General features: G+C 40.5%; 3 protein-coding genes and 1 non-coding gene across 7 annotated transcripts in view; 2 read left to right on the top strand and 2 right to left on the bottom strand.

The window, feature by feature from the left end:
* The window catches only part of LOC138980018 (cytochrome P450 2F5-like), a 426282-nt gene that overhangs the window by 128793 nt on the left and 276188 nt on the right, over positions 1–21301 (top strand). The gene's annotated exons all lie outside the window — the stretch shown is intronic.
* LOC138980019 (E3 ubiquitin-protein ligase DTX3L-like) lies at positions 64–8055 on the top strand. The gene is made up of 5 exons (XM_070352807.1): positions 64–195; positions 794–1359; positions 3080–3795; positions 5042–5259; positions 6047–8055. Exons 2-5 carry the CDS (start codon positions 900–902, stop codon positions 6147–6149), a joined length of 1497 nt encoding a protein of 498 aa, XP_070208908.1. The 5' UTR covers positions 64–195; positions 794–899; the 3' UTR covers positions 6150–8055.
* Positions 7908–7980, bottom strand: Trnar-ucg (transfer RNA arginine (anticodon UCG)). The gene has a single exon. It is a non-coding gene; the product is annotated as a tRNA-Arg (tRNA).
* LOC138980027 (zinc finger protein 706-like) overlaps positions 11631–21301 on the bottom strand; it is an 11192-nt gene continuing 1521 nt past the window's right edge. For 2 of the 3 annotated variants that reach the window (XM_070352820.1, XM_070352822.1), the window contains exons 2-4: positions 18175–18326; positions 13884–13974; positions 11631–11927 (exon numbers count right to left, since the gene is read on the bottom strand). In XM_070352820.1, coding sequence (XP_070208921.1) covers positions 13885–13974; positions 18175–18312 — 228 coding nt within the window. In that variant the 5' untranslated portion in view covers positions 18313–18326 and the 3' untranslated portion in view covers positions 11631–11927; position 13884. Of the gene's footprint in view, positions 11928–13878; positions 13975–18174; positions 18327–21301 lie in introns of all 3 variants that reach the window. The other variant, XM_070352821.1, reaches the window with a different exon arrangement.

The following is a 21301-nucleotide window of genomic DNA, read 5'->3' as shown; positions in this document are numbered from 1 at the left end:
CTTTTTGTTGTGTTTCATCTACTTTCCGTTTAAAGTTTTTAAGACATCTCTTAGTTATTTTGGAGTTACCGTACCTTGCTGATACTGAAAAATTCCAACTTTCAGTTTCAGTTCGGTGCTGTTTTGCTTCCTCAAAGGACAAGACTTGTGCTTACCTGTATCCAGGAGGTGGCAGATTCATGATTGGACATTCAGGTATCTATGCGCATGCGATGCTCTGTGTCGTGTTCGATTTGCAAATTTGTTTAAGTAGTATATAATATATATATACAACTTGACAAAAATGGCCGTACGTACGGCTGTTTCAGTGTTTGAGTTTACTTCCTTGTCAGTCTTCTAATTAGAACACGAAGTTCAGAGCCCAACAATCTGAGGGATTTTTCTTTATGTATTAATATTTAGTTTTTATAATGTTCTCACTCAAAGGCAGATAATTTTATTTTTGGTTTGTTTAGTCTGGTGTGAGAGGAATTAGAAAGTGAAGTAACTTATGTATTGGTGCAACTGCAAGTTTTATGTTCAAGTGTTTACATGTAATTCTGCTTTCCATTCCAATTGTAAGTTTTAACACTCTCGCAAGTGTAGAATATTAAGTTAATTATTGATCAATATATGTTCCTGTAGTTGAAGTTTAAATGTCGTAACTTAATATCTAACAGATTAACTGGTGTCGATTAAATACACAAATGATGATTTTACTGTGACATAAGTTGTTTAAATTTAATAGACCCATGTAATGTAACTACGGTTACTGTTATTGATGCTCAAATGGTTGTATTTGTTGTTGTTGCAGGTTTGGCTGACAAAGAAGTGACTTTGATTCAAGGCGCAACACATTGATATCAAGGATGACCTGATGTCATTTTGAAAGTGGTGTCGCTGATTTCTGAATTCTCATCATGGCTTATGGAGGTGCTTTGCCTGTGGGCAAGAAATTCAGACTTCCCTGTGGCATTAATATAGTAGTGACCAAAAATGACATTTTTCAAACCAAGGCTTCTACATTTGCCACTGGAGAAGACCTACAACTTAAAGGGAAAGGAGGTGTTTCGAAACGACTAAAAGAAATATGCCCCAAAACGTATGAAAAATCCAGGGAGGAATTGAAGCGCAGGACGTCTGAGTTTAAATTGGGTTTTATTTACCCGACCCGTATATCACATGTCCCTGATGTCGAACGTTCCAAGAGAGGCACAAAGGTCTCATTTGGAGTAGTTTTTCATGCAATTGTGCCTAACGTGACAAAGTCCAAATCCAAGACTGAATGGTGCGACACAATGAAACACATGTACTACAGGTTGCTCAAGGCAGTGGATAAAGAGGGGGAAAAGTCACTTGCTCTCCCTCTGCTTGGAAGTGGTGAGTGCAAAACTGAATGAAGCCACTAAAAGAGATTAGCAGTTGAAGCAAGAGCAATTCTCTGCATCTATATATACTTGTGTCTGTCTGTCTGTGTGTGTGTGTGTGTGTGTGTGTGTGTGTGTGTTCGCGATGCACGGCCAAAGTTCTCGATGGATCTGCTTCAAATTTGGTGGGCATATTCAGGTAGACCCCGGACACAACCTGGTCGATGAGAATTTTCAACACGTGCTCTCAGCGCGCAGCGCTGAACCGATTTTGGTTTTTCTGTTCATCTTCCCAGATCCATTCCCAGTAACTCTTCCTTATCTTCTCCAGTGTTTTGCGTTATCTCCCTTCCTTCGTGTGGCGTCAATCCATATTCCCGTTACTATTTTTAGAAGGTCACTGTCCACAACGCTCAATCCATATTCCCGTTAGGCAAAAAACAAAAATAGGTCTGTTTACGGTAACATAGCCCAAGAAAATAGGGTAGGAAGGTAGGCAATCACATTTTTTTTTTTACTTTTTTTTCTAATGTGTACAAATTAAACCTACTTGACAGGGAAATAAGTGTGCGACTCGAGCGCTGTCGCTTTCATTGCGTTTTCTGCACTCGTTTTTTTTTTCTTTTTTTGACAAATGTAATAAAAAGTTATAGGGTCGGCCCCTAAAAATAGGGTAGGTCGGGTTACCGTAACCACACCTATTTTTTTTTAGGCCTTACTATTTTTAGAAGTTTTCCGGGTATTCGGCTCTACTTCTTCCCGGCGAAAATTTTCAACACGTGCTCTCAGCGCGCAGCGCTGAACCGATTTTGGTTTTTCTGTACATCCATTCCCAGTAACTCTTCCTTATCTTCTCCAGTGTTTTGCGCGTTTATCTCCCTTCCTTCGTACTGTGCGCTGGCAAAGCAGGCGTACACCCGGCAAAGCCGGGCATTCGGCTCTACTTCTTCCCGGCGAAGCGGGTATTCATCTAGTATGATATATTAACTCATTAAAAAGCACTTTGTTTACCTGCTAAGTAATGAGGGGGGAGGAGGTTGAAAGTGAAGAATAGGGGTTAATTAAGTCATGTTGTTATTTTGTAAAATACTGGACACATACAACACACACACAAACACAATCAATCAATCAATCATTCCCAGCAAAGTTTGTAAAATGACAACTTTGATGAGATAAATCAGGCATGGGAATTGTCCGCCGAAAAGCAAATTTCCGCCGACATTGTTTTTTGTTCCGCCGAAAAAATAAATGGGGGAGGCAAAAATGATTCTGAAAACTGAATTTAATGGCAAACTTGGAGCTCAGATGACACCAAATAGAAATTGCACAATTTGGGTTCTTTGGAGACAAACTTTTTTTTTGGGGGGGGGGGGGGGGGGGGGGACATTCCCCCGGAAACCACCCTAATAAGGGTAGGCGCTTTGCACAGTTGACTTTGATATTACTAGCAAATTTTCAACCTCTTTTACTTTTTTTCAATTCCCATGCCTGATAAATTCGTTCCTGGTATGGATAGAAAGATGAAAGAATGTTACATCATTCATTGTCAATCGTATTTTAGAGAATATTTCTCATAGAGAATGATTTACTTTGTGAAAACCATCAAAATCGCCAAGAATTAATTTACGCCAAAATTTCACGACATCGCATTACAGATATTATGTGTTTCTTATTGTGTTGAAATTCTTAATGCTTCAATCTCTTTCAAGGGTTATGTATCTGTGTATGTGCAGGTCAGGCTGGCGCATCGCATGATGATGCAATAGACATACTGACAGAGGCTCTTGCCACCTTTCGTCCCAGCAGAACACCCCAGTCTCGTGGAAATCTAAGAAAGATTATTCTCTACATTCGACAGAAGGAAATCTTTGACAAAATGATATCAAAGCTGTCAAAGCAGCATTCAATTCAAGAAGTCAAAGCCAGTGATAGTGGTACCAGAAGCAAAAAGCGCACAAACACCAAGTCAAGTTCTTGCAATGAATTTCAAGATTCGGAAGAGTCCAACTTGCCACTCATTCTGAAAAATATGACCCTAAAAAATGGAGAAGAAGCCACAAACGTAGGGGATAAGGATCATGAAGACATGGAGGTTGATGCTGATAGTTTTTCCTGTGATGACGAAGAAGATGACGAAGAAGATGACGAAGTAGATGAAGAGGAAGAAAAGGAAGAAGAAGAAGAAGAGAAGTGTGCCGTCTGCCTTGAGGAAGTGACCAACCCCAAGAAGCTTGACAAGTGTGGGCATACGTTCTGCACCGAGTGCATTGACGACACCTTCAAGCACCACAAGCCTGCCTGCCCCACGTGCAACACCATGTACGGGCTGATCAAGGGGAACCAGCCGCGTGGAACCATGCGTGTGTCGCGCGAGAGGCAAGGGTTACCTGGCTACATGAACTGCGGCATGCTCATCATAGACTATGAGATGCCATCTGGTATTCAAGAGGTGAGGATTTTGAGTGTGTGTATGTGTGCGTGTGAGTTGTTGAAGGTGGTAGTGGTGGTACAGCAGTCCCTGCAATGTACGGCCCCCGGCGTGAGCGGACACCTGACATGTACGGACACATTTGCTCGGCACGGAGTGTTTTCCTTCTATATTTGCCCCCCCTTAAACGGACACCTGCAAAACGTGGACGCGGACACTCATTTTCGGTCCCAACAGCAGATCATACCTCCAATGTACGGACAGACCATCGTCACATTTTCACCACAACAAAATCGATAACAGAGCAGTCCGGCTCTGTGTACAAAGATCACAGCCGCAATGGCGTGATGACAGTCACTGATAACTTGAGTGCACGTGTACCCTTCAGGAGGGGGGGTAGTTTTGGTCAGGAGTGGAGTACATGCGAAGATGCCAACATGAAACTGCTCTGTGTTCGTTATTCTTGTCTGTTGGACGTTAACAACAGAAACCACAGTCGATGAAGGTCCTGAGCGAAAGAAAGTGAAAAACCGGCCACAGTTCTCAGCATCGTGTGTCTGTGTGTAACCTCTTTCATTGACAAGATACTCGTTTCCCCTCAGCCTTGACCAGTGAGTCGGTTGCCTACATTAGTGAGGGAGAGTGGGAGCTGTGTTATACATGTACAGTGTATTTCCGACTGAAGAGTGAAAAGTCACTGCCATGCCACATGATCGGCATGCAGTCAATAAAGCCAGACAAGAAGAAAATAAATTACATCATTATGACATGCAGCTCTATCTTACAAAACGTTTAAAGAAGTATTAGGAGTTTATTGTTATTGTTTAGTAGCCACAAGAAGTGATTAGCATAGACTCAATTCTGTTGTTTGTGTGTCTCTGTGTGAGTGTATGGGGGAGGGGGTGGTGTGGTCACCCCTCCCGTGACAGGACACCTGCAATGTACGGACAGTTTTGCTATGGCCCAAGGGTGTCCGTTCATGAGAGGGACTGCTGTAGTGGTAGTATTGGTGTGTGTGGTTTTATGGATTAGGTAGGGAGGATTTGTTTCGATCTGCTCAGTTAATTTGTTTGTTTACACATGCACAAATTAATGTGCGCTTGCACAAACACACATTTATACGCAGGTATTCTTGCACACACAAATTAAAAAAGACACAATAACACACACAAACACATGTGTGGACACACACACACACACACACACACACACAAGTCGCTGTATAAAATGGGTTAACATTGATAAAATCTTGTTCATCTCTTTGCAGAAAGAGCACCCGAATCCTGGCCTCCCATACCATGGAACGACCCGTCGAGCATTCCTCCCGGACTGCGAGGAGGGGAAGAAAGTTTACCGTCTTCTACGAGTGGCCTTCGAGAATCGACTGGTTTTTACAGTGGGCACATCGCGAACTACAGGCAGAGATAACGTTGTGACCTGGAACGACATCCACCACAAGACCAACGTTGAAGGCGGAACAACCCAGTAGGTGTAAGAGTGTGTTGTGAGAGAGGTGGAGGGGAAGAGGGGTGTATGTGGTGTGTGCATGCTTTTAAGTATTTGTGTGTGTGTGTGTGTGCTTTTATGTATGTATGGTGTGTCTGTGATTTTGTTGGTAGGTTTGTATGTGTCTCAAGTGTTCATGCTTTTATGGGTCAATGGTTTGTGAGTGTGTGTGTACATGTATGTGTATGCGTCTTAATATGCAGTGCTACTTGTGAAGAGAGGAGCCAAGCCAACAAGCTTTTGCATTCCATGTGTCCTTTATTTTCATCTCATTCACAGGTCACTTTGGTCTGGTTAAAAGTCTAAGCAGATTTGCACAAGTGAGCAATTCTGTGGTTTAAACCTTTTTTTGTGCCAGTTTTGACAATCAAAAATACACAAACCCTTCAGCTGAGGCTTTGAAATTTATGGAAAATGTAAATTAACGTAAAAATCGTCTTCTTTTTTCTCTGAGGCCATAAATTACAAATAGTCCACTCTGTGTTTGTGTTTATCTGTCTGTGTCAGCCTGTGTGTCTTGCTTGCATGCATGTGTGAGTAGTCACAGTAGGGAATAATTTATTTGACTCCTGTCCCCACCTGTCCCTCAGAGCATTGTGGTATGGACAAGCCTGCAGGATGTGCTCTGCTGTCTGATTCTTGCCACACGGACATGAGGGGGAGATTCAGATTTCAGATTTGTAAAAACAACCACTAAATTGTGCAGATCAGAGACTCATTTTTTTTTACAATTCCATGACATTGAATTTGTTTACGTTTGTTTCAGCTTTGCCTACCCGGACCCTCACTACCTGTCTCGTGTACAGGAGGAACTGGCAGCCAAAGGGGTGACTGAAGAATGTCTTAAAGGCCGCTCATTCGACATATAGAATTGTGTGGAAATCACGCCTTGCAAATCACGCCTTGCAAATCACGCCTTGCAAATCACCTGCAAGAGCCACTGGTTTGTTGGTGTTTGTTACATTTGTGATATCTTGGTACCTGCGATGAAAGGACATCCTCGGGACCGGGCAAAGGTGTCCCTACATTGCAGGTGGCCTTTCAAGACAGGTATATTCATGTCAAGATAATGTACAAAGGGACAACAGAAGGTGTCCTTTATTGTGAGGCGTCCTCTCATCAGAGGGATCTTGCTTCGCAGGTTACCGCTGTATTTTGACATGTTTTTTTTGTTTTTACTGTGATTGAGAGGTTAATGAAATGTTTGTGTGATCAAAGTTCCAAAGTTCAGATGAGAACGTAATCTTGACATTTAAAATTCTCATTGGACGTGTCAGTCGAGGGAGGATAAGGTGTAGGAGATAATCAGTTTGCACACCTGTACATTGATTTTGAATGACAAAGTTTGACTTTTTTTGCAGCCTTGCCTTGATAAGCAAAAAGTTGTACATTAGACTTTGGAGTAATGGGTGCTATTGTGGGGCAAAGAAACCAGTGTTAATATTTCCTGATACAACATTTTACTTTTGATCTTACTTGTTCTAATGCAGGTTTGTTGTTATTGCTATCGTAATTTTTACATTTAGTCAAGATTTGACTAAATGTTTTAACATAGCGGGGGAATCGAGGGTCGTGGTGTATGTGTGTGTGTGTGTGTGTGTGTGTGTCTGTGTGTGTGTGTGTCTGTGTGTGTCTGTCTGTGCGTGTGTGTGTGTGTAGAACGATTCAGACTAAACTACTGGACCGATCTTTATGAAATTTTACATGAGAGTTCCTGGGAATGATATCCCCGGACGTTTTTTCATTTTTTCGATAAATGTCTTTGATGACGTCATATCCGGCTTTTTGTAAAAGTTGAGGCGGCACTGTCACACCCTCATTTTTTAATCAAATTGATTGAAATTTTGGCCAAGCAATCTTCGACGAAGGCCGGACTTCGGTATTGCATTTCAGCTTGGTGGCTTAAAAATTAATTAATGACTTTGGTCATTAAAAATCTGAAAATTGTAAAAAAAAAAACAACATTTTTTTATAAAACGATCCAAAGTTACGTTCATCTTATTCTTCATCATTTCCTGATTCCAAAAACATATAAATATGTTATATTTGGATTAAAAACAAGCTCTGAAAATTAAAAATATAAAAATTATGATCAAAATTAAATTGGTGAAATCAATTTAAAAACACTTTCAGCTTATTCCTTGTCGGTTCCTGATTCCAAAAACATATAGATATGATATGATTGGATTAAAAACACGCTCAGAAAGTTAAAACGAAGAGAGGTACAGAAAAGCGTGCTATCCTTCTCAGCGCAACCACTACCCCGCTCTTCTTGTCAATTTCACTGCCTTTGCCACGAGCGGTGGACTGACGATGCTACGAGTATACGGTCTTGCTGAAAAATTGCAGTGCGTTCAGTTTCATTCTGTGAGTTCGACAGCTTGACTAAATGTTGTATTTTCGCCTTACGCGACTTGTTGTTTGTTCGTTTTGTTTAATAGTCATTTTTTCCCGACACTCTACCTATGATGCAAGTACACAGAACAATCACACATTCAAAGACCCACATACATGTACTTGTGTTAGTACACGCATAATTGCATAGTGTAACATGGCCAAATTGCAGCAAAATTATAGAATCTTATATAGACACACCCCCCCAAAAGAAAAAAGAAAAAGTATGCAGCCGACCCCGACGGGAGTCGAACCCACAATCTTCTGATCCGAAGTCAGACGCCTTATCCATTAGGCCACGGGGCCGCACACAAGATGTTACTACTCCTCTGGGCTTTTATGTTGCAGACAGAAAATTAAAATCAATTGTGACATGGATAACAGCAAGTTCTGTTGAAAGGAGTGAAAGTATTGACCATTGAAGAATGCGTATGTTCTCTGCATGAAGCCGACTCACTGATTGACGGGCATACATTGTTATTTTCTACTGAATCCTGTAGAACTGTCAGCTACAGTTTAGAATTGAAGTTGTTTTCTGTTACATTCTCTTATTCCATGTGACAAAATTCAGACCTGTTTCTGCAGAATTGTCTCGTTGGGCAAATCATGCACATGCAGTCACATAAAGGGAAACAACTGCTATTAGAATATATTCTGTCACAAACCCTCGGCTTTGCTCCTACCCACTTTTAGTTGCAGACTCTCTACCAATGATTGGAATACATCGGATTAATATCCACAAGATTACACGCAAGGCAGAGATGGCCAAATTGTCAGCCCGATTGCCAGGGGCGAGTAAAAAATCTGCCGGGCTAGTAAAAACCGCCTGGCTGCCAAGTGGAAGTTCTGGTCATATGCAACACTTTTGGTTGTGATATCGAGTTTCAAAGGCATATAAACACGGCAGATGCAGCTACTGTGGTATGTACCGGGCCAGCGACATTTCTGGTGGGCTAGTAACTTTAAGAAAGTTAGTATTGAGATTTGGCCATCCCTGCAAGGGCATTCATATCTTTAGAATTAGCACACACAGAGCTGTATGAGCACATGTACACACACTATGGTTCCTTTGGTGGATTAAATTGCCTGATGATGTAAGTGTTGGCAATTTTCTGAAGTTTTGGGCAGTGTTTGGCGTCATTGTTCCCCCGTCTGTGTAAAAGATAGACAATTCTGTCTCAAGTAACAATTGTTAAGGAGTGAGTAGTTTGAAATGCTGAGGTTTTTTTTTGCGCATTAACGAAACTGAATGTCTTCATGTTAGTGCATTACTTGTATTTTGAACCCTGTAAATAATTGTTATGTACAGTACATGCATTTGTATAATTTTATGATACGATTATTTTCTCATACAAGTATCTTCATGCGAGTACATGTATATTGGTTCATATATGTATATTGGTACATATATTGGTTCATTACACGCCCCTTTGACCGAAAATTTGGGTAGCCAACTTATCTTGTTTGTTTTTGGCTCACGTAAGTGTAGCCTATGCGATCGTAACTTTGTCTGTCTGTGCGTGTGTGCGTGTGTGCGTGTGTGTGTATGTCTGTGGTAGAAACTTTAACATTTCCGAGTCTATGTGTGAGTGGTTATCCAAGACTATGGATAAAGCTCGCATAAGATTACGTCACGGTCAAAAGTGTTTGACGTCAATTAATGCATCATGACGGCATGCCTCCCTGTAGTCTTTCTCTCTCGCGTGGTGTGTGTGGTCTCGGTCAGTGTTATTTTGAGCGGGCCGAGACTATTTGGCAGTCGTGTCCCTGTAAGTAGGCTACATGCAGACACAGACAGATCTAGATCTAGTGTCTCTCTTTCTTGCACAGTCGTCACCTAAGCTTACTGTGTGTGTGGGTGTGTATGTGTGACGGAGTGATTGAGTTTGTGTTACTGTTTGTCTATTTCTTACGTGAGCCTTGAAGGCTTCGCCTCTTGTTACTGTTCAACTTATGTTAGCTGTATACATGTATATATATATCTGCTAAATATGGTTTAAACAAGGAATGTTCCCAAGCATGTCGTAAGAGGCGACTAACGGATTCTGTTTCTCCTTTTACCCTTGTTAAGTGTTTCTTGTATAGAATATAGTCAATGTTTGTAAAGATTTTAGTCAAGCAGTATGTAAGAAATGTCCTTTGTACTGGAAACTTGCATTCTCCCAGTAAGGTCATGTATTGTACTACGTTGCAAGCCCCTGGAGCAATTTTTGTATTAGTGCTTTTGTGAACAAGAAACAATTAACAAGTGGCTCTATCCCATCCTTTCCCCGTCGCTATATAATCTTGAACGGTTGAAAACGATGTTAAACATCAAATAAAGAAATAAAGAAAATGTTCATGTGTGCATCTGTTTTTTTTTTTTTACATGTACATTACGTCATTAGCTGACACACAACAGTTGTGAAATATGTCTGATGAACCACCAAGAATACTTTGCTGACAGATGCTGCATTGAAAACAGCATTGGTTCATTTGTTTTGTTTCCCTTTCACTGAAAAAGGTAGCAAATCACTTTCATATAAATGTTGCAACAGTAATAATATTGCTCTGTTAATCATATTACACCTGTATTAGAGATGGGGCGAGGCAACAGCTAGCTTTTCCTCTTTCGTTATTTTGTACGACAGCTGCTGCATACACACCTGTTAAATCCAGCATTTTCAGCATCCATAGCGTTGGTTATTGACGTAACTGGTATAATATATTTTTATGTGACAGCTGTGAGGAGATGACCCGAGAAAGATACTAACAAAAGCAATATTTGAAGGAAAGTGTTTGATATTTTTAAGTGTCACAATGGGATGTAGATGTTGTGATTATGTGTGACCTTGGATTTTGTTTTGTTCTCAGGTGTGCAATTTTTCTGTCATCATTTTTAGAGTTTTTGTTCATTACAAGCTGGGTAACACTAACAAAGAACAGTGTTAATTCATAGGTGACAATTTTTTCTGTTTCATTTTTTATCAACCTTGGCCTTGGTAGATAAGGCCAAACAAAAATATATCTTGATTGACCGACCCCATTTTCTTCCCGCCGACCCTAAAACTTTCTAAAAAAACAAAAAAATGTTGGCACATTTAGCAAATTATACCGAGACTAAGGGAAGTAACCTCCTTTAAAATTTAAAAAAAGAAAAAAAAAAGCCGACTTTTTTGGTCACGTTACCCTAAACCAACATATATTTTTATTTGGCCTAAAGATGAAACAGATATGCTCCCTTAGGACTGACAAAAAAGCTGGTCATAAAAGAGGTGGTGTCTTAAATTGTAAGGCGTGTTCCACTGTGGTCTTTGACACACAGTGAATACTGCTTAGATCCCATTTTCCTTGTGAAGTGTTCTTGACTGAAGAGTGAACTGAACACACATTTGTACCCCTTATTACAAATCGTAAGTGAATATTTTATTATAGTTGCTCATTTCTTATCACTCCCTTCCCTCTGTTTGCTTATTAAAGTTGTCATTAAAAAAATCAATTTTTCGCAAACAGATTTAAAAATGATTGCATTGTATTCCTCATCTTCTCCTGAATTCAACAATATATACATATGTCATGTGTCATGTTAACTTTAAAAATGAGCTCAGAAAGAAAGAAAATAGGTTCAGTAAGTACTACGGACGCATTCTTCGCGGTGGCGAGCGTGACCTGTCTCGGTCTTCGGTATGATTAGACGAGACTATCTGAACGTAGTCTCGGCGATGATTGGTTTGTGGTGTTGATCTTGACTAAATGTTTTTATATCGCTTCACGCAACTTGTTAGGTTTATCTTTCTCCAGCAGTAAATTAGCATCCACATATTGCCATGGGTTGTGTGAAAATTCTTCAAATAAATGTATAAATCTATACCTGGTTACATTTTAAAAATTTTATATTCACTTCCTGGCCTGGTCACAAACACACACACTCGTACACAAACACGTGCACTGACACACAGAATAAAATCCAAACCAACTTTTGATTAAAATCATGTTTAAAATGAAATACCAATCCAACGTGCACCAATGTTTCTGATTCACGGAACTGAAAGTGATGAGGATGATGAGGTACAACAAACAGTCTTCACGACTAGCGAATTGAGATTTTGCCAGAAACTGATCAACATCCAGACAGACAGGACGAGAAAAGGAGACAACATTGGCGGACGATGCATGACTCAGGAACCGTAACCACACATGGAATAGGAGACTGAACGTTCGTTCACAATCACTTCGTTCATCTTGACCTGAGCAGACCCATCTTCGGGCCGTGTCTGCAAGTAGGAAACAAAAAAAAACATGTAAAAACAGAAGAAGCCAAATATCTATGTCGTGAAATCATTTACCAGACATGGGATTCAGAAAAAGTGATAATTAAGGAAAAAGAAGGTGGGGGTCTGGGGGCCGCAGAAGGCCCCCAGTAGGGTCCAGGGGCGACGCCCCTGGTCGGGGTCTGGGGGCTTCGCCCCCAGAAGCTGAAGGTTTTTAGTGTTTTAGGCACACAAAAATGGCCCTGAAATGCATATTTCAGCTTAATCATAGCACCCCCCCTTTCTCTTCCTTCCCATGTTTCTCAAATTAATTTTACACTAAGACTCAAAATAAGGGGGAGAAAGAGAGAGAGAGAGACGGTGTGGTTTCAATGTTCTTACCTTGTCGGTGCCAAACGACCCCAGTGACTGATTACCCGACTGGGTTTTCAGGATAGTCAGGTGCTTGCAGTTGCTTTTCAAGTGGCTTTTGAGGGCAGTCTTTCCATTGGAGCCGTAGTTGATAACATCATAACATTAACATCGTTGCACAAAGTGCACTGAGCTTTTCCCGGCAAGTTGATTTTAGCAAAAGCATCGCCAACTTTCAGTTTCACGTCTTGTGTCTTCTGGCCTTTCTCGTATTTCCAGCTCAATGATACAACTTCATCGAGCCAGTCGAATCTCCAGAGATTTTTCTTGTACTTCTGCTGGTCAATTTCAAGTACCCGGGCTAGAACGGTTTCGTCTCGCTTTAGCTTCCTCATCATTTTGGCAGGTGGCTCGAAGCGATGTAAAAATGGCGCCGAATCATTCTCATACGGTATGCTTATACTGAATCCCCGATAGCTACGTTGAAACGGTGACTGTAGGAGACAAAGAGCGCGTTCCCATACGGATCGACCAGCAACAGTCTGACCGTTTTAGGAACCAACCGTTCAAGAATAGTATGGAATGGAGCGTCGCGATCAGCGGACCGGCCGAAAAACTTGGGTCTATACCTACATATACCCCAAAATTTTCTCAGCGGATTTGCACGAATCTCAAGAATGATCCCTGGAGCCTAAAAATTTACGGAATTCCGTAAATTTACGGAAGAATCCCATGTCTGATTTACATCTTCACCATAATACAGAAAATCTGAGAAAACATGGTCTTAAAAGGGAGGAAGTCTTCACTCTGGGGTCTTAAAAGGGCTGTTCCACCATATGAACTAATCCTCGATCAAAATTTTTTGAAAACAAGCTACGGTGGTTTACGCATTATACATGTATGTCAATGTAACACTATGGATTGGGGTTGTCAAAAAACAGCATAAAATTCCAAGTAAAGTGTTTAATCATATTTCACAAAGTCTTAACTCTCATGAGGGAAATATGCACCCGAATCAGAAAGGCAAGCAGATTTACACACACAGGAACTAAAAACACAGGCGTATTCACGACTTGTAGTAGGGTTTGGGACTTAGTGTAGGGTTTGGGACTTAGTGTATGGTGGCAGCCATTATTAGTCTCGGCTTTCCCATTTGTGGGGGGAACGCAAACTTCCGGTTCTTTTAGACAAGAATTAAGACAAATGTTGCCACAAAGAGATGTAATCACTTCTCGTTTTTTGTACAGCTGAAATTCAAACGTGATTTTGAATTGCTCGCTATGTCTGCGGCAAGTAAAATACGAAAGAGTAAAATGTTTCCCGTGCGATTTCGTTTGTGGGAATTTTGTGTGACTGTGAAAACGTTTTCCTGAGAATTTACTTTTGTTAAGCAAGTGGCTGAGCTGGATTACGGCGTTCAGGTCAGTCTTTTAAAGCAATCCGTGGTGTAGTAAAGTTTCCATGTGTTTTCTAACCGGCAGTTCTGGTTCCCCCCACAAACCGTACAGCCTTCACCTTGGGCCTGTTAATTATGCTGGGTCATGGGGTCCTACAAGTCGTGAATAGCCAAGTGCTGAATAACAGTAATGTGTCAAAACACTACCTTACGTCAAACATCCTTGAGATCTTCTGGCATGGGCTCCTTGGGGTGCTTGTTCTCAAAGTGCTGTTTGAACGTCTTGGGGTCTGGCATCTGGGCCTGAAATTATTATTCATGATTAGGCTAGAAATCATGACCAAAAAAACCCCCAACGCAATTTAAATTTATATCAATAAAGCTTTATTAAAAAAAACACCCAAAAAACCCAAGGTTGGACAATTCAATTTCAATATCCGATAATTACAGAAAATACACCAAATACATTAGTACATGTACCTAGAAAAGGATCCTTGATTTGAAACATACTGTCCTGGAAAATCAGCTACCTGTAATCCTTTGAACATTTAGCGTTTGAACATTTGTACATCACCATGGCATTTATTACCTGTTGCTGCTGCCGAGACAAGGAAATATTCACACAATTTTACTTTTAGGTCATTAGTTAAAATAGTTCATAACATTTGTAAGACTGTTCATCTTAAGATTAAATAAGTAAAACCTAACTGAACTAAGTTCTCATCTTGTATTTTATTTTTTCATTATTCTTTGTCAGACCACTTCAAAGACCACAAGATCAAAGTTCTAGATACATCACATGTAGATAGTGAATATTTGGTTTTTCAATGATTAAACATTCCATCAATAAACAACGGGTTTTTTTGTTTTTGTACTCTTGTAATGTATCATAATATGACACACAGAAAGACATTGAGTAACTCATGATTGAGCAAGCATGGGAACAGCACAAGCTTAAATTGTTAAAATATGAAAAAAAATGAGACCAGCGTAGAAAATGTTTCTCTGCACTCTCCCTGTTCAGTCTGATGTATCATATGAATCTGACCATTGAAATTCCAGACTCTGTAATAGTAAATTAATCTGGTAAGTTAAATCATGAATTCATCAGATAGTAGCAAAACTAGTCAAAACCATGACTCATGAAGGCAGAATTTCTTTCCATTCATCTCAAGTCTAACTCTACAGCCTTGTTCTCAGGCCTCGGTCAACAATCACCGACACATATATTTTTGATCTCATGCATTGGTCTGACCCATGGCCGGTTGACCATTTCTTAGTTTTGACACGTAGGAGGTCTTCTGACCATCAATTTTCCTACTAAGCGGACAAAGCCAGAGCAGTTGGACCTTTACATTTAGTTCAATCAAGGCATATATCTGACCTATTCTCATCTGAGTCTGGGAACACCAATAACTCAATAGCCTCTGAAACCCAACATTAATCTGATCATTCCCATGCCTGACAGAGACCCAAGAGATATACATGTTATATATATATATTCTTTTTCTCTTGTGTGCGTGCTGCTTCCACGTTGGAATGTAAGCGGCAACGACACACAGAGTAAAAGATGACCTCCCTTGCTCATGAGGTAATTTTTCTGCATTCTCGCTCTTGACGTCAATCTATTTTTTACTTTTCTTCAAAGCTGCGTTCTCATTCTAAATTTCTATAAATATATATATAAGATACTAGATGATTAACCGCTTCGCCGGGAAGAAGTAGAGCCGAATACCAGGCTGTGCCTGGGACCCGGGTGTACGCCGGCTTTGCCGACGCACGAAGGAAAGAAGATAAACGCGCAAAACACGGGAGACCTTCTAAAAATAGTAATGTGCAGTGACCTTCTCAAAATAGTAACGTAGTAACGGGAATATGGATTGACGCCACACGGAGGAAGGGAGATAATCGCGGCTGAAAACACTGGAGAAGATAAGGAAGAGTTATTGGTAGTGGATCCCGACAACAACAACAAAACAAGAAGAGCAAACGCTCGATCGAGTCACTTTCGCAGTTCTGAATATTATATGAGGCATCAGATGGACAGGAAGAAATTGCTATTCACAACACAATACAGATGTAAATAATTTGATGTAAAGAATAATCCTATAAAGTTTGAATCAAATCCGATGAATAGTTTCAGAGATATGATATTTCAATTTTTTTCCTTCAAGACATACCTGTGACCTTGAAAAAGGTCAAAGGTCACCAAAGCAGACGTCAAAGTGTAGAGGTCACTGGGAGTCACGTTCACATAAAATTTGAGCCCGGTCACTTTTATAGTTTCCGAGAAAAGCCCAACGTTAAGTTGTGTGTTGCCGAACAGAAAAGGCTAGTTATCTCCCTTGTTTTTCTGATAACGTTCGTAAAAGGCTACAGATGTAAATACTTTGATGTAAAGAATAATCCTACAAAGTTTCAATCACATCCGATGAACTTTGTCAAAGATATAAAATGTCTAATTTTTCCTTTGACGCTGACCTGTGACCTTGAAAAAGGTCAAAGGTCAACGAAACCATCGTTAAAGTGTAGAGGTCATTGGAGGTCACGACTAAACAAAATATGAGCCGGATCGCTTTGATAGTTTCCGAGAAAAGTCCAACGTTAAGGTGGTGTCTACGGACGGCCGGCCGGCCGGACGGCCGGCCGGCCGGCCGGACAGACTAACACTGACCGATTACATAGAGTCACTTTTTCTCAAGTGACTCAAAAAACCAAAAAAATCGGTTCAGCGCGCACAGCGCTGCGCGCTGAGAGCACGTGTTGAAATATCTCATCGGTGAGGTTGTGTCCGGGGTGTAGCTGAATACGGTGTCCAAATTTGAAAAAAGATCCAAGAGAACTTTGGCCGTGCATCGCGAACAGACAGACAGACACTAGTCGTATACATGTATCAGACCTGTTTACCCTCCCGGATTGTCCGGAATTATTACGGATTTGGGGTCTAAATTCTGGTATTACGGAAATCTACCGAAAATTCCGGAAATTGCGGTCGAGAGAACCTTTTTCGTGCGTGAAAATTCGAAGTCGAAATTGCGGTAGTCACCAGTACTGTGATTTCAAGGCTGACCGAAACAGCCTTTTCTGCGCATGTGCACAGCAAGGCATTTGTCGGATTCCGCGGTTTTGAGATCGACATTGGTCCGATCTCTGTGGGGACGAAATGCCAACCCAAAAAGCAAAAGTTGTACTGAAATATCGGCACAACTATTAAGTCAAGTGGCGGTGTCTGGTGAAGTTTAAGAAGAGCGAACCACATTCATTTTGGTAATCGACTTGAGATCAGTGCAACAACAAAGCTAGTCAGTTAGAATACGAGTCACGTCGCGGCACGTGTCCCGAGGTTAGACGCAGCATTAGTTTTAACAAAATGCAGTACACAAATGAACATGGAAACAAACAAAAACACGAAATTATGTTTGGCAAAACATGAGCCTGCTTCGCATCGAGTTTATTTGACCTAGGTCTCTACTTCCACAGAATCTCCCAGACCTGCGAACCGATCTCTCACTACCGTCAGTCGCGCCAGAGACATAGATGTAGATCTTTGGTCGAGCTCATCAGTGACTTGCGCTGTTGCGGAAATTCAAGTCTTTCTGAGTCTAAAACTGATCTCCATTAATATTTCTCCAATATTATATAGCAAAGATCACAGTTCTTTGAATCGAAAAACTTACAACAAAATGTTTAAATGAAATAAACGATTCGGTCCTCTAAAATTAAAGGTAGCTTCTGGAGAGAGTTATTATGACTGGTTTTAATGCAGGATGTCTGATGTGACAGAATGTAAGGTGGTTTTGTTCACATGCATCTTGACTGTAAATAGTCCAAGGGCGGAGTAGAGGGGAGGGTGGGGGGGGATGTTACTGGAGTTCCGGACCCCCCCCCCCCCCCTTGCTGTCAAAAAAGCAACATAAAACACAAAAATTCAGTCTGTGGAGAAAAAAAAATCTGTCTGTGAAATTTTTGTTGTTGTCAATGAAGATAAATTGCCATTATTTAATATTAACTTTAAAAGAAATAATGAGTGGCTGCTGACACCAGTTTATCATGTTTAAAATCAAGGATAAGCCACAAATTGTTAATAAAATAGCTAAAATTCTTCAGCCAGACCCCCCAACCCCTGGACCCCAGGTTGTACCCCCCCCCCCCCCCCCCCCCCCCTCTCGCTCTCTTGCTCCGCCCCTGAATACTTTTTTTAATTTTTTTTTTTTAGATGAAGTAAACTTGTCTTTGTTAACTTGCATATATATCAGGTGTCTTGTGTTGTGTGTTATCGAGCTTCTGTGTGTGTAGTACAATACTGTTAAACATGGTTAACAATTTTGTACTTGTTTTGCATGGTAGCGCGCGAATTAACGTGTCGTTTAATCGTTTTCAAGCTGGTTTATGATTGATAAAAAAGATTACTCAAAGATGCCTCAAATTACGGAAAAGTACCAGTTGCATTCCTGATTTTCATTTGAGGGGGTAAACAGGTCTGATATATATAGATATACAGACCTTGCATACCGGACACACATGTGTCAGAGCTTTGGCGGCGGCTTTTTTGTGCTCATGTAAGTTGTGGCCTTTCCCCTTGCCGGCCGCTTTCTCTTTGGCCTTGGCCTGCGACTGGATCTTCTGCTGTCCTCGTGCCATCCTGTCACTTCAGCCTGTAGTGCATCAACAATACATTTTAAACAAAATTCTAACAAGAAGAGCAAACGCTCGATCGAGTCACTTTCGCAGTTCTGAATATTATATGAGGCATCAGATGGACAGGAAGAAATTGCTATTCACAACACAATGAGTCACGTTCACATAAAATTTGAGCCCGGTCACTTTTATAGTTTCCGAGAAAAGCCCAACGTTAAGTTGTGTGTTGCCGAACAGAAAAGGCTAGTTATCTCCCTTGTTTTTCTGATAACGTTCGTAAAAGGCTACAGATGTAAATACTTTGATGTAAAGAATAATCCTACAAAGTTTCAATCACATCCGATGAACTTTGTCAAAGATATAAAATGTCTAATTTTTCCTTTGACGCTGACCTGTGACCTTGAAAAAGGTCAAAGGTCAACGAAACCATCGTTAAAGTGTAGAGGTCATTGGAGGTCACGACTAAACAAAATATGAGCCCGATCGCTTTGATAGTTTCCGAGAAAAGATATAAAATGTCTAATTTTTCCTTTGACGCTGACCTGTGACCTTGAAAAAGGTCAAAGGTCAACGAAACCATCGTTAAAGTGTAGAGGTCATTGGAGGTCACGACTAAACAAAATATGAGCCCAATCGCTTTGATAGTTTCCGAGAAAAGTCCAACGTTAAGGTGGTGTCTACGGACGGCCGGCCGGCCGGACAGACTAACACTGACCGATTACATAGAGTCACTTTTTCTCAAGTGACTCAAAAACAGACTCCGAACACAAACTAATTAATAGGTCACTTTGATAAATTGCTGCCCTTTTTGAAGGAGCAAACCTGACATCCAAAGCTAAGTGTTCATCTTGTCTGTTGTATAAAAACTTGTTTGTCCTATCAATGGATTAATCTTTCTATACCCCTCCCCCACCTAAAAAAAAAAAAAAAAAAAAAAACACACCAAAATCGCCTACCCTTTTTTTTCCTCATTTTTAAACAAAAGTTCTGATTTTTTAACTCTTATGTTATTATAAGGCACACACAATAAAAAGAAGTTTTCCTGATGACATGACAAAAAAATGAGGTAGTTCAGTTAGTTTTTTTTGTTGAAGGTCTTTTTTTTAAATTTTTTTACCCAGAAGCATGTGGCTTTTAACTGACTGGAACTCGTGCAATCTGAGTAATGTAGCTGTCCGAAAAGACTAGTTTTTTTTTTGAAAAGTCTGCAAAATCAAGTGTTTTTGCTTTTGTTTTTGTGTTGAAGGGTACAAACAAATTCTAGAGTTTGTGGTAAAAAATAGGTTGGGACAGGGAACTCTGAATGTGTTTTTTTTGCCTGATATTAATAGTACGGTGGAACCTCCCTTTAATTTATTTTAAACTAAAATAAGACCCTCCGATAGAAGACCCCTTCCCTTTCAAGAATAAGACATTGTTAAATTCTCAGACTTTCTGTTCATAACCTCTGAAAATTGATCCCGATTTTAAGACTTAATTCCTCCTTTCAAACTTAGAGACATGATTTTCTCAGATTTTGAGTGTCTTATCTCATTGTCTCCCAGGTACGGATATATATCCGTACCCACACATATATATGGCTCTATCTGACCACGTACGGATATATCAGCTCAGGCTGTTAGCTTCAGTCGCTTCCTGTAACGTCGATCCAACGCCTGCATTCCAGCGTGTTGCTACACAGTTACTACTATTCTGAGTGACCTGCTGCAGCACAACTACATACTGAACTAGTCTTGGCGGAAAAAATACTTGGTCAACATAAGTGGGGTAGAAAGTGTTACAATGGGGGGGGGGGGGGGGGGGGGGGGGGAATCTAGTCATAAGATATTGCAAGCTTATCAGTCAGTTCTTTTTAGAACTTTAAAGTAAATTGATAAATCTAATTACACTGAGACTCATGCTGCCAATATCCATTAATTACACTGTGTAAGTCTGTCAAGTTATAAAAGGTGTCTTTCTGTCAAGTCTACTGATAAGGTCTCACAATACACTAAATGGCAGTAGACACTCCTGAAAGAAAATTGGCTATTTTGGCAACTGTCATGTTCAGGGATCCCACTGAAGAAAAGCAATTTAATCCCTGAAATTTTAGGGGTGGTGCAGAAAAAATTAAAATGTGATACGAGGTATGATCCAAACAAAATGATCAAATGTGATTTTCGCTGAGACGGTTTGGCGTATTTGGCCCAAATTACAGCAATCAAGGCATATATCTGACCTATTCTCCTCTGAGTCTGGGAACACCAATAACTCAATTTCCAATGATATGAGCATGGGTGAAACCTAGGAAAATCAAATTGACTGAAAATTTTTTGAGGCAGGGGTCCAGGGACCGCCCAAGCCCTGGCGGGGTACGGGGCAGGGCCCCGTTAGGGGGTCCAGGGGGGCGTTTGCCCCCCGGCCGAAAACGAATTTTTGCATTATTCATTGTGATTTTGTGGCCTTTCCTGGCAAAAAAATACACTATCATGCAGGTCAAAAAATACCTTCAGATTCTAATGATATGGTAAAAAGGGTAAACAAAATCAAAACAATTCACAGAAGTAATCATTTTTCTTTTGTATCCTTTCACACTTGCATCTTCCAACACAACGACACAATTGATAACAATTAACATTGACAACAGCCATACTACATGAAATAGAAAGTGAACAACTGAACAACTGAAATAAAAGTTCGAAATATTTAATTATAAGAAGCAAACATTGCCAGACAGGCATTGAATTAAATGATGAAACAGAATGTCACACATGCAAACAGCATGATGTAGCACTGCACAAAGTAGCAACTAAGCAGTAGCATCTCTTATAGTGCAAAGTTCTCAAGGAAAAGCACTTGAGTTTCAAGCACCAAACTTATCACACACAGTTTTAGTTTCATGAACTCCAACCCGGGCAAACTGCAACCGGTTCACTATAGCAGTTCGAAAACGCGTTCCGCAAGTAGTTTCGGTTTTTTTGTTTTTTTTCTTCAAAATTGCAGATTGACGGAA

This window comes from Littorina saxatilis, linkage group LG11 (assembly GCF_037325665.1).
Source record: "Littorina saxatilis isolate snail1 linkage group LG11, US_GU_Lsax_2.0, whole genome shotgun sequence".
NCBI classification, from domain to species: Eukaryota; Metazoa; Mollusca; class Gastropoda; order Littorinimorpha; family Littorinidae; genus Littorina; species Littorina saxatilis.
This window is presented reverse-complemented; position numbering and strand designations above follow the sequence as displayed.

What these genes read in the sequence shown, in the direction of transcription:
- LOC138980019 (XM_070352807.1), top strand. Translation starts at nt 900, where the DNA reads ATGGCTTATGGAGGTGCTTTGCCTGTGGGCAAGAAATTCAGACTTCCC. An exon ending in TGCCATCTGGTATTCAAGAG is followed by an intron (nt 3,796 to 5,041) that starts GTGAGGATTTTG and finishes ATCTCTTTGCAG; the next exon opens with AAAGAGCACCCGAATCCTGG. An exon ending in GTTGAAGGCGGAACAACCCA is followed by an intron (nt 5,260 to 6,046) that starts GTAGGTGTAAGA and finishes CGTTTGTTTCAG; the next exon opens with CTTTGCCTACCCGGACCCTC.